Below are 15,510 nucleotides of genomic sequence, written 5' to 3'. Positions count from 1 at the left end.
TCATGGCTACGGATACAGTTCCCGTGGAATGATTACGATACGTGAATCTCCATCTGAGTGTGCATTTCATATGACCCGATTCTAATTTCCAACAAGGTTAAATAGAACATGTCGTGAATCACGGGCGCATTTCATATAGCGTGGCTTGCGATATGTTTTAAATAACCTTGAATTAATTCTTTAAATAAATAAAAGCGGCTAAAAGGTTAAAAAAGGCACAATAGGTTTAAAACGTGCAAAAAATCAGATAATTAGGCCAATAATAATAGTTGAGTGACCGTGCTAAAATCACGAAACCCGAAAATGCCTAACACCTTCTCCCGGATTAACAGAATTCCTTACCCGGATTTCTGTGTTCGCGGACCATAAATAAAGAGTCAATCTTTCCTCGATTCGGGATTTAAACCGGTGACTTGGGACACTATAAATTATCCCAAGTAGCGACTCTCAATTTTAAATAAATAATCCCGTTTCGATTGTCACTTAAATTGGAAAAACTCCCTTATATACCCTTGCGGGTGTGTGAAAAAGGAGGTGTGACAGCTCTGGCGACTCTGCTGGGGAGAAGAACCCTGAATCCCTGGTTCAGGGTTCAAGAATTCGAGCTTAGAATAATTGTTATATTTGGCTTTATTTATTATCTGGTTTTATTTACATGCTTGGGCCTAATATGCTAAGTGTTCCTTTTACCGCTTTGATATTGCTGTACTGTATATAAATTGATACGAAACCCTCCTCTCTCTAAGTCTTCTAAATCATCTGGAAAGTGTGCACTTCATGTGACTTCTCTTCTGTTAGAGTCATATTCCAATTTTAGAACGAGGTTCGGACAAGTTGCAAAGCCAGTGAAGCTTCTGTATTCTCGGTATGTTGTCCCCCCCCCGCTCGAGCTGTCCACTCGGGTAAGCCAGGTCTAGAACAAATAAACCAGGTTTTTAAACCTAGAATAGCATAGCCTCATGCCGGATCCCTAGTAGGAACGTTTGTTTGCATCACATGCATTTGACTTTGGGAACTCAACACAAGGGTTGGGTCCGTTTAGGACAGGTGTACCCGAAAATAACAGACTATCTTGATGCATCCTACGTGCTACATGTTGCATTTCTTCAAGGGTAAAAGGGTCATTTGGCGGACCAATGATAGTTGAGGGCCAATGAAAAATATAAAAAATGAAAAAAAAGAGGATGAAGTGTGAAAAATAAAGCAAGTAGTGTTCGATTATGTTTTCTGTCATATTTTTATCAAGACAAAGAAAAAAATGAAAAATTCAAAAAAAAAAAGATTTTGAACTTTTTCATCATTTTCCGAAAATCAAAAAGCAAAAAAAAAAGAAAGGGAAAAGAAAATCCAAAAAGAGTTTACGTGTTTCATCATTTTTCAAAAAAAGACAAAAAAAATTATTTTCTCTAAATTAGTTGTTTTTTTTTAATTCTTGCCCGTATCCAATCTGTCCGAACTACGCATACCTGATTCTCGTCTTTTGGGGCGTGATACGTAGGCAACCCACATAGGGTCCGGTCTTCCTAGTGAGTTAAGGTTCTTGGCTTCGCGTTGTCTTAGCCAAATCTTGCATTATTAGCCACATAGGTTAATTTTAGAAAAATAGACACAACCATGTCTTGCATGTGTCTAGCAGGGAATGTTATTGTCTCATATAGTGTTGGTTTAAGTTTTTTCATACAGGTGTGGATCTGCTTACCGGAGTTTGAGCATGACAGACACCCCAGGACCATCCAATCAGGATCGCTTATTCAAGAGTTGCTTAAGAAGATTTTTGTTTTTATTTTTTATGCTTTGAGTCTGCTTTTCTTTTTGTGTCGTCTTTTACCTTCAAATTTTGTACAGTAATGCCGAGTTTTTGTTATTACTTTCTATTTTATATTTGAAAAAGTATGTTATAACTCAAAAATCCAAAAAAAGAGATTTTGCATTTTATATTTCTGTTAGAAGTTTTCTTTAGAATACTAATTCTAGAAATGAAAAAACAATTCTTTTGAGGCGGCTTTTCCTTTAGAAAATTAATATCTAGAACTCAAAATAAAAGTTATTTTTATATTTCCTTTAGTATATTAGGACTAAAAATTCAAAAAAAAGGAATTTTCTTTTAGTACCCCTTTAAAAGTTTTCTTTAAGATATTAATTCCAAAAATCCAAAAAAAAAAAAAAAATCTTTTGAGGTTCTTCTTTGGGAAATTGCTGAAAAATGGATTAAAAAAATTCTTTTTATTTTTACTAGAACTTTAGGATATTGTACATAGAAGAAAAGAAAAAAAATTTTATCTTTTGTTTATCATTAGAATTTCTCCTTTAGGTAATGAAAAATTGAAATTCAAAAATATTTTTTTTATCTTTTTCATTTCTTGGTTCGAAATCTTTCTTTCAGGATATCAAACGAAACTCAAAATATTTTTCTTTGGTTTATTCTTTAGACTTTCTTCCAAAAATCAAAAAATATTTTTCTATTCTAGGGTTTTTTCCTTAATAATTTCTCATAGAGTGTTTGTTTCAAAAAGAAAAGAAAAAACATGCCTGTTAAGCATGAGTTTAGAATAGGTTATAGAACATTAAGTCGAGAAAATTCAATAAAAAGAGTTTTGCTTCTTTTATTTCTCTTTTATCATCAAAATAGTCACTAAGGTTAAAATAAAAGGAGAACATCAGTTTGTTTACTTTATTCTCGATCTTCCCGAACTACGCAAAGATCTGATTCATGCGGCGTCATGATACGTAGGCAACCTATATAGGGTTCGATCGAATCATTTTTTTATCAAAAGAAAAAAAAGGAAAAAGAGGGAAAAAAGATAAAAGGAGATGAAGTTACGGGATGTGAGAAATGAGAGGAAATAAAAGTGTGATAATTAGAAAAAAAAAAGGAAGAAAAATGAGCAAGCAAGTGCTAAAAAAAGGCAAAGAAAATAGAGGATTGAAACGAACAAATTGAGATAATGCCAAATGACCTTCATACCCTCGAAGTCATTTTAGAACCAATAATTATGACTAGGTGCATTGCACATAATGTGAGATTATATTATGTTAAATGCCCTAACGCTAACGTGATGACTTCATTTTGTTATCTTCATAGCAGACGAGTGGTTGATTTGTGGTTCTTGAAGTAGTAACTCCTCTCTACAACATAAAGTCAAAAGGCAATGGCGGACAACAACAGAATTGGGTTGGTTGATACCGGTGCCCGAAAGCAGTTGGTTGAACGGGACACTGTTTGGCTGATGAGGTAAGGATGTTAAGACAACACATGACGGAGATGTATCAGGCCTGGATGACTGGGAAGGCACCATCCCCGCTACCACCTAGCTTCCTAGATGCTGCCCTTACCCAAACTCCTGACACAGTGCCAGATGATTCCCCATACTCTCCAGATCCACCCGTTTATCATGGCTTTCCCAACCGCCCTAGTAGCTCCATTACTCATCTTCCAATTACCTTTCCTAAAAATTGCCCTCCTGTCTTATCCACTATCCCCAACAATGAACACCCACTCAAAGCTTACGATGCCCAATATTACCCCTTAGAGGTTGCCCACAAGGTTCCTGACTCATACAATCGGAACCCTCGGAACGAGCTTCATATAGAAATGAGAGGTTAGTAGGAAAAGAAAGGCGGGATGAGATATCCAGGAAGCTGAAAAGCATGCAAGGGATGGGAGACAAGGTTAACATGTCTTACAAAGAATTGTGTATGTTCCCCGACGTTCGCCTGCCCGCGGGGTTTAAAGTGCCAAAGTTTAACTTGTATGATGGGTGTGGAGATCCGGTAGCCCATTTAAGGGTTAATTGCAGTGAAATAAGAAGTGTTGGTGAGAAAGATGATTTGTTGATAGCGTATTTCAGTGAGAGCTTGACTGGGGCAGCTTTGGAATGGCATAATCGTCAAGATGTCGGTAAGTGGCATACATTGGGCGACATGGCTCAAGATTTTGTTCGACACTTTCAATACAAATTAGACATTACCCTAGACCGCTCCTCCCTATATAAAATGGAAAAGAAGCCGGAGGAAAGCTTTAGGGAGTTTGAGCTCAGATGGAGGGAGCAAGCTGCTCGAGTCAGCCCCCCGATTGGTGAAGAAGAAATGGTTGAGCTTTTCCTACAAGCTCAGGGGCCCACCTGCTTTAGTCATTTGATTCTGACCTTGGGTAAACCTTTCTATGATGTGGTAAAAATGGGAGAGATGGTAGAAGAGGGAATCAAGTCAGGCAAAATCATGAGTTATTCGGCATCGAAAGATACTATGGAAAACATTCAAAACATCGCAGTAAGTTCAAGTGGAAGAAAGAGAAATAGAAAAGATGATCCGCTGGGCATTCCTGCTCAACGCTTTCAACCTCGACATCGACCCCGTGATCTCCTTGTGCACCAGATGATCCTCCCCAATGCTACTTCTCTTCACGTAACCCCCAAAGTCGTACATCACTTTCCTAGTACCCTATCCACAATGCACCACCATATGCTCCACACCCATGAGGCCCGCGATAGCCCGCACCACTTCCCCAAATGTCTTACCCGCCTCCTTAAGCATATTAGCCACCTGCCCGCAAAAGGTTCCAACAGAGGCCGGAATACAAACTGAAAAGACTGCTGAAAAAAAAAGGCTTTCACCCCTATTGGAGAATCATATGCCAGTTTGTTCCAAAGGTTGAGGCAATTGGACATGTTGAAGCCGATTCAAATAAAAATGTCAAACCCTCTGCCAAAGAAGTTTGATTTTTCTCAAAGGTGCGCATATTGCTCCGATGCCCCGGGTCACAGTATAGAAAAGTGTTGGAACCTAAAAAATGCAATTCAGAAGCTTATTGATGCAGGTGACATTGTGGTGCAAAATCCAGATGCAGCAGACACTAGCCAAAGCCCATCGCCTGTTCGTAATGAGATGCATATGGTGGGTATGATTTCTTTTGAAAAGGAATATGAGAATTCTTCTGAGATCCTCGGAGGTCCACGCACTACAAAGATTTCAGCGCTATCAGAGGTTGATCTTAAGAACGAGCCGGCAAAGGGAACCCAAAAGCAATTTGTAAAGAACAATGTGATGAAGACTTGGGAAGGTCATAGTATTGTTGATGCAGAATTCAGTGGCTAAGATGTTGAGCTTTGTGATTGGAAAGATGCTCCTTTCTTGGTTAGCCAGGGAGGAGTATTTGTGGTTTATTTTGTTGACATTTCTGTTGTCCGGTTTATTTCAGGGTTGTAATACGAATAATGTCTTGTGGCTAAAACCCTTCTATCCTTTTATTTTGCCTGGTTTGTTTAGTCATAGTAACTTGTTTAGTGCTATCTAGGTTTTTTTCAGGGTTGTAACCCCAATTTAGTGCTTGTTTTGTTGTTAAAACCCCTTCACCGTTTGTCTAATACAATTTTTTGTTTTCTGTTATTTCTAGTCATTTTTGTTTAGTTCTCTTCTCCTTTTATAGTTCTCTTCATGCTGGTTCTGGTGACATGACATGCACGCATAATTCTAGGCCTCGTCTTAAAAGTTAGTTTAATCACGAGGCAATGAAACAATTTTGAAGATGATAGGGACACTTGAGGGAAATAGGTACAGATTTGGACATTTTGAGAACATTTGAAGCCCAAACCATGTGAAATTGGGGCAGATAATTTGGGAAGTTAATATGGTGACAAGAATTTGTTAAAGGAGAGTGCATCCCGGACAATTTGAAGCAAGCGACTTTGAGTTCAAGTGCATCTCAAGTTACAAGGTAAAGTCAAGAATGTTTTCTCTGAATTGACGGAGGATATCCATTGTGAAGAGGGAATCACCCAACGGAGGTTTTGTACATGACAAAGTGCTAAAGAAAAGTGGAAGGCATATCAATGATATCAATACCGAAGCCGCAAAATAAATATTGTGCATGATCTTCAATTTTTATCCTCAAGTTGCATGTGTTGGTACTTGGCATTTTCAGGGGTTGGGAGGCCCTCTTTCAGCTACCCAAATACTTATATCATTCGATACCCTTTTGAACATATACTAATTTCTTTGACCTCCCCTCTTTTGGAATCAAGTTAAAGTCACACGGGGAAAAAAAAGTTCATGTCCCCATAAGTTTATTTTAGAATGTTCATTCCAAAAGGAAAAATTCAAAAAAAAAAGAGAAAAATAGAGATAAAGAAAAAAAGGAAAAAAGGGAAAAATAAAAATAAAAATAGTAACAAAAAGTAGTCTTGTGAACTACGTTCGACCTGATTCTTGTCACCACAAGATACGTAGGCAACCTTACGGTTCGGTCATACCAAATAAAATATTTCATAATCCCATGAAATCGAGAGTGGGGCAGTCTTTCTTAGTAACTCCATCAAAAGAAAAGAAAAAAAGAAGAAGAATCAAATTCCCTTGTTTTAGAAATTGGGGCAAAGTTTTTAGAATGGATTCCAAGAGTTGTAAATAAATTAACCTCGTTGTCTTAGTTATTTTGAGCCTTTATCCTTTCTTTCTAACCCTGTCCAAAAGCCAAATTACAGTCCAAAAAGACCTCCTAGATAATCTTTGAGAGTGCTGAGTTTAGACATGCCAAGAGTATATGATGTTTTTACCATGGTTAATGTCTTGTCATATGCAGAATCAGAGGAAATAAGAAGAAAAGAACAAAATGAGAGAGTCTTATTGGTGAAAACCTTCACAGGCACCATAAGGCGACGGTGAGTTGAGAGAAAGAACAAAATGAGAGAGGCTTGATGGTGAAAACCCTTCGGGCACTACAAGTCGAATGAGGATCGTGAATTAGAGTGGATAATCGGAGCATTGAAGCCCAGTTTCACGGTTTAGGGGTATAACAAGAATTGAACATCAGACTTGCTTGACAGATTAGGCCACAAGTGCATTTCATGGTCGTTAGAGTTGGTATCCACATCTGATAAGTTTCTACTTTGTAGTTTTCTTGCTAGGAATCATCTCTTTCCATTGTCCTTTATGTTGTTCCTTTCGTCTTGTTTACTTCCTCTTCCTGAGTCTGTTTGGTCAGAACAAGTGAGAAATGACTTCAAAACTTGCCACCAGCTTTCCAATTGCACAAAACAGGATCTGGCTAGCACATCAAAGTGGCATCAGTCAGGAAAGAACAGCGTGCGCACTAAGTTGGTAACAATCAACATGCTTTGGATTCATGTGAAATACAAAGGTTTGGTATATGTCAATTCATGAACAATGCAACAGACAGAGTATGTTGGGTGAACGGATCAAAGGTATTTTCTCTGATAAGGTTAACAGAGAAGGTGGTTAACCCATGACAAGCAAGGTATCTCAAGCGGAAGTCAAAGTTATCATGACAAGTGAAGGAGAAATAGACCTCAAGGCCAAGGTCAGGAAAGAACAGCAAACGCATCGAGTTGGTAAAAATCAACGTGTTTTGGGATTCATGTGAAATACAAATGTTCGGTAAATGTCCAATCATGAGTAAAATGTAATAGATAGAGGATGTTGGGTTTGAACGAATCAGAGGTATCTTCAGGGATAAGGGTGACAGAGAAAGTGGTTAATCAATAAACAAGCAAGGTCTTTCAAGTTGAAATTAAAGTTATCATAGGAAGTGAAGGAACAATCGCCCTCAAAGGCAAGGCCAAAAACCAACCACCATATTTATAAACTCACAAGTTTTTTTTTTTAAACAAGGACGAAAATTGTGTCCAAATCAAAGCTTGGAAGTTTGAATTTTTTTCAAGTGTCATGCCCAAATTTTGTCAGCACAAAGGCGGTTTGAGAAGGAGAAAGAAAAATTTGTTCGATCTGCATGAACCCTCCATGAGGAAAGGCATGATTCAGGGGCAAAGAATTTTGTTCGTTCTACAGAGATCCTCTAGGAAGAGAGCGCGGCTCGGGTAAGTTCATTCTCGGCTTCTCAGGACCCACCTGGATAATGGGATTTAATTTGAAGTTCTCAGGACCCTCCTGGATAATGGGACCTAGATTAAAATTCAAACATGTATGAGTAACAAGACCTAGCATAAGTCTTACCCTAAAGAAATATAAGTTGGCTTTGAAGTTTTCATTCTTAGGATAGGATTTAATTCGAAATTTTCAGGACTATCCTGAGTAATAGGACTTATATTTAAGACCTCCATTAGATAACAGGATTTAGTGTAAGTTCTTCCATAGGGAAATATAATTTAGCCTTAAAGTTGTCACGCTTAAGATGAGATTTGATTTTAACTTTTAGGACCCTCCTGGATAATGGAATTTAGTTTTAAGACCTTCATAGATAACGAGATTTAGCGGAAGTCATACATTTAGGAAACATAAGTTAGCTTTAAAACTGTCATTCAACTAGGAGTTTTTAGGACCCTCCTGGATAATGGGATCTAGCTTTCAAATTCATAGAGATATTTGGTAACATGATTCGATTAACACTCACAAATGTTCTCGATATCAAACTGGGTAGAAATATTTCTTTTGTTTTGTTTGTTTTGTTGTAATCAGGTTCACAGGCAGCAGTTTCTGGAAATACAGTTAAAGTTTGGCAATCAGGAGCCCACCTGGAGAACAAAGGGAAGCAGTTCAAGTTTCAAGAAAAGCAGTGCAAGTGTTGGAAATCAGGCGCCCACCTGAAGAACAAAGGGGAGCAGCAAGGTTCAAAGGAGTTCAACAATCAAGAGCCACCTGAAGAACAAAGGGAAGCAGTTCAAGTTTCGAGGAAAAGCGGCGCAAGTGTTAGTAATCAGGAGCCCACCTGGAGAACGAAGGAAAGCAGCAAGGTTCAAAGGAAGATAGCAATCAGGAGCCCACCTGAAGAACAAAGGGAAAGCAGCAAGGTTCAAAGGATTTCAGCAATCAGGAGCCCACCTGAAGAACAAAGGGAATCAGTTCAAGTTTTGAGGAAAAGCAGCGCAATTGTTGGTAATCAGGAGCCCACCTGGAGAATGAAAGGAAGCAGCAATGTTCAAAGGAAGACAGCAATCAGGAGCCCACCTGGAGAACAAAGGGAAAGCAGCAAGTTTCGAAGGAAGACAGGTCGAGTATTGGCGATCAGGTGCCTACCTGGAGAATAAGGGAATTCACTTCAGGATGTAATTCAAGTCAGCAACAAAAGAAGCTCGCGGCAAGAATGCGAGTCAATAGTCTGAGATGATCAACGGAAGTTATTCACAATCTAGAATTAAAAAAAAGGCAAGAAGTGAATCCAAATGCAGAAGTTGATGAAAGATGTGAGCTGCTCGAGACATGACTGAAGTCACAAGCATGATATGTCCAGTTTTGATCCGAAAAGCCAAAGAAGAATGAACTAGCACCTGCAACTAGCAAGCATCAAGGTTCGAATCCAAATTCTACATGAAGAACCATTCAAGACTCAAGATCAAGCTTCAGAAGACTTATAGATAGGAATCTTGTAACTCATAGTTGACAGGTTTAGTTAGTCATTTTCATTTTTGATTTTTGATGTAATAACAGGACCGCGTATTGGAACCTCGGCGGAACGGCACCTCGATTGGCTCTCCACCTCGGTATACTCCATCACTGTTCTTACTTCTGAACTACACGTGGTCTGATTCCTTTATAGCTGAGGATATGTAGGCGGCTCAGATATCAGGGCTCGGTCCTTCCTCTTAGTTTTGGTTTCCTAAATAAGGGTCGGGTCAAAAAAACTTGTCTAGTCGTTCTTTGTCTGAAAATACTTCGTATTTCCAGTCAAAGAGGGGCAGCTGTAGACATGTGATTTTTGACCCTCCCCGAGATTTTACATATTTTAGCATATAAATATTTAATTTAGGCCTAATATTTTAGGCTTATTTGGTTTCCTAAATAAGGGTCGGGTCAAAAAAACTTGTCTAGTCGTTCTTTGTCTGAAAATACTTCGTATTTCCAGTCAAAGAGGGGCAGCTGTAGACATGTGATTTTTGACCCTCCCCGAGATTTTACATATTTTAGCATATAAATATTTAATTTAGGCCTAATATAGCTATTTCAACTCATCTTTACTCTTTTACTTTTATTTTATTACAAGAAAACGAAAATTACAAAAATAGGTTCATTAATATTTTGTAGTCATTTTTAATCTTGAAAAATACCAAAAAATAGTTTTGTTTTAACAGTCAGTCTTATTTTTATAATTATTTTTACTTAAGTAGGGTTAATTAATATTTTTGGTAATATTTTTATATGGATAGATTTTTAGTTAATGAAGCTAATTTTAAGCAAAACTAGTCATAATGGCCCATAATTTTCAAGCCCATAATTTCTAGGCCCATACCCCTTAACCTAAAAAACCCTACAAATACCTAGACCCCTAGAGCTAAGAGAAAAGGGGCTGAAAAGGGAGACAAAAATAAGGCCTAATACATAGATCTAAGGATCCGTCGTTCTTCAACATACACGGCCACCCACCCCTTTCTTCATCTTCTTCGAAGAAACACAAAAGATAAAACAGAGCTTCCCCTTCAAATTTCAACGCTGGAACCAGCCGAAAAGAGAACAAAAAATGAAAAAATAGACCTAGATGCCAAGAGTTGAGACCCGCCGCTGACACCCCAAACGACCCCTGAACATTCTGTTTCTTCTTCAACCAAAGTCACGACCCCTCATCCAAAGACACTTACACAGCCATATACAGAGAACAGAGTGAATAAAAATGGAATTCGACTGAAATTTGGATTTGAGTTCGCGTTCGATTCGAGAGTCTTGGTGCCGAGTCGAGTTCCCAACTGTTGCTTGAGGTTCCAGTCACAATTTCTGTTCGTTTCTTTTTTGCTGTTTCACAACTGATTTATCGGAGTCTAAGGCATGTGTATTCATCGCTTCTTTATTGTTAATTGAAGAGAATTTCGGCTTAACAGGTTTGTTTCCGTATCATTGTTCTTTATTCGAACTTGTTTCGGATGGATTGAGCTTTGGAATAGTTGTTTTATGTTTAACTTTCTCCCAATTCGAGTTTAGATTTTGTGTCGATTGCGTGTTCATCGAGTTCTTCTGTTGAAATCTCGTAGATTTTAAAAGGGCATAAATTATTTGGATCTCTATTTGATTTAGTTAAATGTAAATAGATTAATATTGAAGTTGCCTTTCTTTCTCTTATGGGAAGAGCATTTGGTATTACACCATTAATTGAAACAAAGGGTTGTTGTTGTCTGGTTGGTGTTATCTGGAAAAGGACGTTGTATGTACTAACTTTGGTGATTCTAGAGCGGTATTAGGTCATATAGGTAGATCAAATAAAAAATTTGTTGAGCAATTGACCAAGGATCATAATGCCAGTATCGAGGAGGTTAGGAAGGAACTAATGTCGTTGCACCCAGATGACTCACGCATTGTGGTTAATGACAATAGAGCATGATCGTGTTAAGGAACTGTTCTTTCAAAACCCGAGTCAATTTTTTTAAAAAAATCATGTTGTATAAACTTTATCAATACCACGTTCTGTAGTACCTCCAAAACAAACTTGATACTGAGTCGTAAGAACATCTCAGTCTAGTCAAATACGCAGTTGCTCTAGGCACGATTAATAATGAATCATCGTGGCTACGGGTACGGTTCCCATGACATGATTATGATACGTGAATCTCAATCCGGATGTGCATTTCATGTGACCCGATTCTAATTTCCAACAAGGTTAAATAGAACGTGTCATGAATCACGGGTGCATTTCATGTAGTGTGGCTTGCGATATGATTTAAATAACCTTGAATTAATTCTTTAAATAAATAAAAGCGGCTTAAAGGTTAAAAAAGGTACAATAGGTTTAAAACGTGCAAAAAATCAGATAGTTAGGCCAATAATAATAGCTGAGCGACCGTGCTAAAACCACGGAACCCGGGAATACCTAACACCTTCTCCCGGGTTAACAGAATTCCTTACCCAGATTTCTGTGTTCGCGGACCATAAATAAAGAGTCAATCTTTCCTCGATTCGGGATTTAAACTGGTGACTTGGGACACCATAAATTATCCCAAGTGGCGACTCTCAATTTTAAATAAATAACCCCGTTTCGATTGTCACTTAAATTGAAAAAACTCCCTTATATATCCTTGCGGGTGTGTGAAAAAGGAGGTGTGACAAGAGGTCTCTGCAAATTATTTTTGTCTTTAGCGCAAGAAAAGTCCTTTTTTGTAGAGGTCATGGCCTCAATCACTTCCTTAGTAAATGTGCTTCCAACTCCAGATGTTCCAATTAAAGCAGTTGGCTTAATGGCCTAAATTGTTTTTCAAAGTGTTAAATCATACAAAATGTGTTTCAACGTGGTATTTCACGTGTAGGGAGCTCATTGATCAAACCTTAACAACATCTAGGAGATCGCTGACAGGTTCATGTTCATGCGCCCAAGGTTTCTTGAAATGCGCCCATAGTTGTATTGAGAGGCGGACCCAGAATTTTAACACGATGGAGGCATCATTATTTTGCTTGACCAGCAGCCCCTAAAGACTTTTAGTGTTTAAGGTGTCAAGTTATTTATATAATCATTTTCAAATTGTACACATATAAATATACAAGATTTTCTGTCGAAATTTACGGGGTCAGGTGACCCCTCAACACTATACATAGGTCCCCCTCTAGTTGTAATAAAAAAATCAGCCACTACAATATTATGCATATATAGCTACAAAGTATATCATAGCTAAATACAAAAAATCTCGTGGCTAAACATGTATTGATTAGTTTATACACTATTTCATTGGTTTTGGATTGTTTCGCACCGAGTTGAGGGTTTGAGCATAATCTTGGACCGAAAAGTGGACTTCAGAGCGAGGTGAGTCTCCTTTCTAACCTTGTAAGACGGAATTCTCCCCATATGTGAATTAATTGGATATGTGCTCCTATTTGTGGGGGCTACGTAAGCACAAGGTGACGAGAGTCAGTGCGTAGCTACTATTATGCATAAGTCCGGGTAGTCTAGGACCCAAAAGCATGCTCTACTTGAAATATTTGGAATCTTGTTGTCGATTTAAAATGCTTAAATCATATTGAATTGGTAAATGAATTTCTAAAGGAATTAAACATCATTTTCTTGACCGTTAAAGAGAACTGCTATTTTTTTGGGTAATTGTTTTTCTCTGATGAAGTGTTGATTGACTGTTTGAATGCGTGTTTCTATATGTACCTGCGTCGCATGTATGATTCGCGAGCGGGATGATTGTTTATTTATATTTGACCGTGTCGCATGTATGATTCGCGAGTGGGGTAATAGATGCATCTATGGTTCGCGCCATTCGACCCTCTGGCAGTGCACAATTTAAATATTTGTTGGATCGGGCCGTACGACTTCAACATGATTTGCACATGCTTGTATTGCTTGCCTTGAAATTCGTAGATGTTGATATTTATTTCTCTCTGGACTGAGATAAACGTATAAATGATGAAAATGAATTTGGAAATTTCCCTATGAATAAGAGAATTGTTTACTTGCTTCATGCTATTGAGTTATAACCATTTTTAGAAAAACCCTCGATTTACTATATTATTGGTATATTATTATTGGACTACTAGTAAGTGTCGAAGTCGACCTCTCGTCTTAACTTCTTCGAGATTAGACGGGATACTTACTGAGTACACGTTGTTTTTGTACTCATGCTACACTTGTTGTGCATTTTTGTTGCACGGGCTCATGTACCCCTAGCGGCCTAATGGGCGTAGCAGCATGGATGATACGGAGACTTAGGTGAGCTGCATCTCTCGAGGCAATCCGCAGCCGGCATAGTCTCCCAATGAATAGTATTTACCTTGTCCAATTTGTATTCCAGACAGTTATTGCACTTCATTTGATTTCCTAAAAACAGCTCATGCACTTATGACACCGGGTTTTGGGATGATTATGAGATTATTGAATATCAAGTTTGTTAAAGACATCATCTTATTTCAATGAATTTCATTATTTATTGTTTAATGTATAAAAGGAATGATTTCAATAAATACTAAAGTGAGAATTTAATTAACTTCTTGGTGTTGACCACGTGTAATTTGCTTGATATTTGGATTGTTATTTCAACATTGAAATTAGCGAATTTAATTGGAAGAAACAAAATTCCACCATTCTAAGAGTTTGAAGCTTTCCAAGAACATACAATTGGATTTTGTGAATTATTGAAGCTTGATCCATGCCATTGGGGTTTGCTCGGCTTGTATAGGAATCTATGATTGAATTTTAGTACATTTAGTGAAGAACTGAGGAAGTTAAACTGAAAGTTTTGAGCAAAAACATGATGAACATTGAAGAATATTGTTGATGTATTCGTCCAATATTACTGGTCCACAAGTTGTGCTACAAAGGCAACATTTTACACTAGCTCACTGTATTACTATTACTACTATTTAGAAATGGGAGTTCAAGTGTACGAACATAGCATTAAAAAGTTGTACGAAGAGCAACATAAAATGTACTATAGTGTTGGGCTTAAGTGATTGTTGAATAAACACGTGTAATACGCGTGTTCCTAGATGTACCAGTGACAAATAGTCCTTTTAACTCTGCATTTATTGCTCTCCCTTCCTATTTGTACAATAAAACTCATGCATGTCCATCTTTGATTGGGGATTTTTTTTTAAATTTCTAAATTCTCTATTTTAGTTGTATGTTATCTCTGTTGTGTAATTTATTTTGTTCAGTTCGGTGAATTTGTTTATAGGCTATGATGGTGGCTTTGGTGTAGAATTCTGACAATACTTAAAATTGATTTGTTTATTGGATTAAGAGTGTTGATGTGTACATGTTCGGCCGAGTGATTGTAATATAACATATGTGTTTTTATGGGTCTATATTCTTTCATAGATCTCATGAGTCTATCCATTTTTCCTTTGTTTATATTTGATGTGGCCTCTTTATTTCTAGAGTTATTTACTGTTTTTAGTTTATTGTACTTTTTTTATTTGTAATAAAATAATTTCGTGTCTATATCGTAGTTTGCTATTCTATTTGAATACTGTCTTGCTAGAATTTTACATGCATATTACTAGTTATGTCTTATTTGCACATCATTTTGTCTTTTTAATGAATTTTGTCTTTATTACTAACTATTTAGCGCAGATTTAAACCGAAAAATTTGATTTAAAAAATAACAGGAATGTTGAAGTTGACTATACATCTATGGTGTTTGATGATATGTCTGCAAGAGGTAAATCCAGATTCATGGTCAGTGTTAATTGCATTGCGCTTGCAGACTGCACTTGAGGAAAAAAGTTTGCTTCTTTCTTTCTCCTCTTTTTTTCCCCCAAGCTTAATAGCTACTTCAAAACTCTACAATATTCTGATTCCTGAAGATCGCGAAATTAAAATTTCTACTTTAGTAGCTATCTTACTGGCTTCAATTCAATCTGATGAATTTGTAATAATAACTATTTTGTAATAGAAATTCCTTAAAGCTTCCATTAAAGAGTCATATGTTGCGTCTTTCATTCCAAATTCTGTTTATAAGATGAGGACTCTGCCAACAAATTTTTAAGTAATGGATAATGAGAGATGCATATGTATAGTGTTTTACATAAACACTGTTGAATTCATTCTTTTACCTTCGTATCTTATAAAAGGCTATAGTAAGAGATGATACTAATATGACAGAGTAATATACAAGCAAGAAAATA

At 37.2% G+C, this 15,510-nt stretch overlaps 1 protein-coding gene across 1 annotated transcript; it reads left to right on the top strand.

Annotated features, from left to right (window-relative positions):
- Positions 1 to 3,657: 3,657 nt before the first annotated feature.
- On the top strand, positions 3,658 to 5,094 carry LOC138870249 (uncharacterized). The gene is made up of 2 exons (XM_070148042.1): positions 3,658 to 4,404; positions 4,918 to 5,094. The coding sequence occupies exons 1-2, from the start codon at positions 3,658 to 3,660 to the stop codon at positions 5,092 to 5,094; spliced, it is 924 nt and encodes a 307-aa protein (XP_070004143.1).
- Positions 5,095 to 15,510: the final 10,416 nt, after the last annotated feature.

Source organism: Nicotiana sylvestris, chromosome 6 (genome assembly GCF_000393655.2).
Source record: "Nicotiana sylvestris chromosome 6, ASM39365v2, whole genome shotgun sequence".
NCBI classification, from domain to species: Eukaryota; Viridiplantae; Streptophyta; class Magnoliopsida; order Solanales; family Solanaceae; genus Nicotiana; species Nicotiana sylvestris.
Note: the sequence above shows the minus strand (reverse complement) of the source record. Positions and strands in the feature narration are given on the sequence as shown.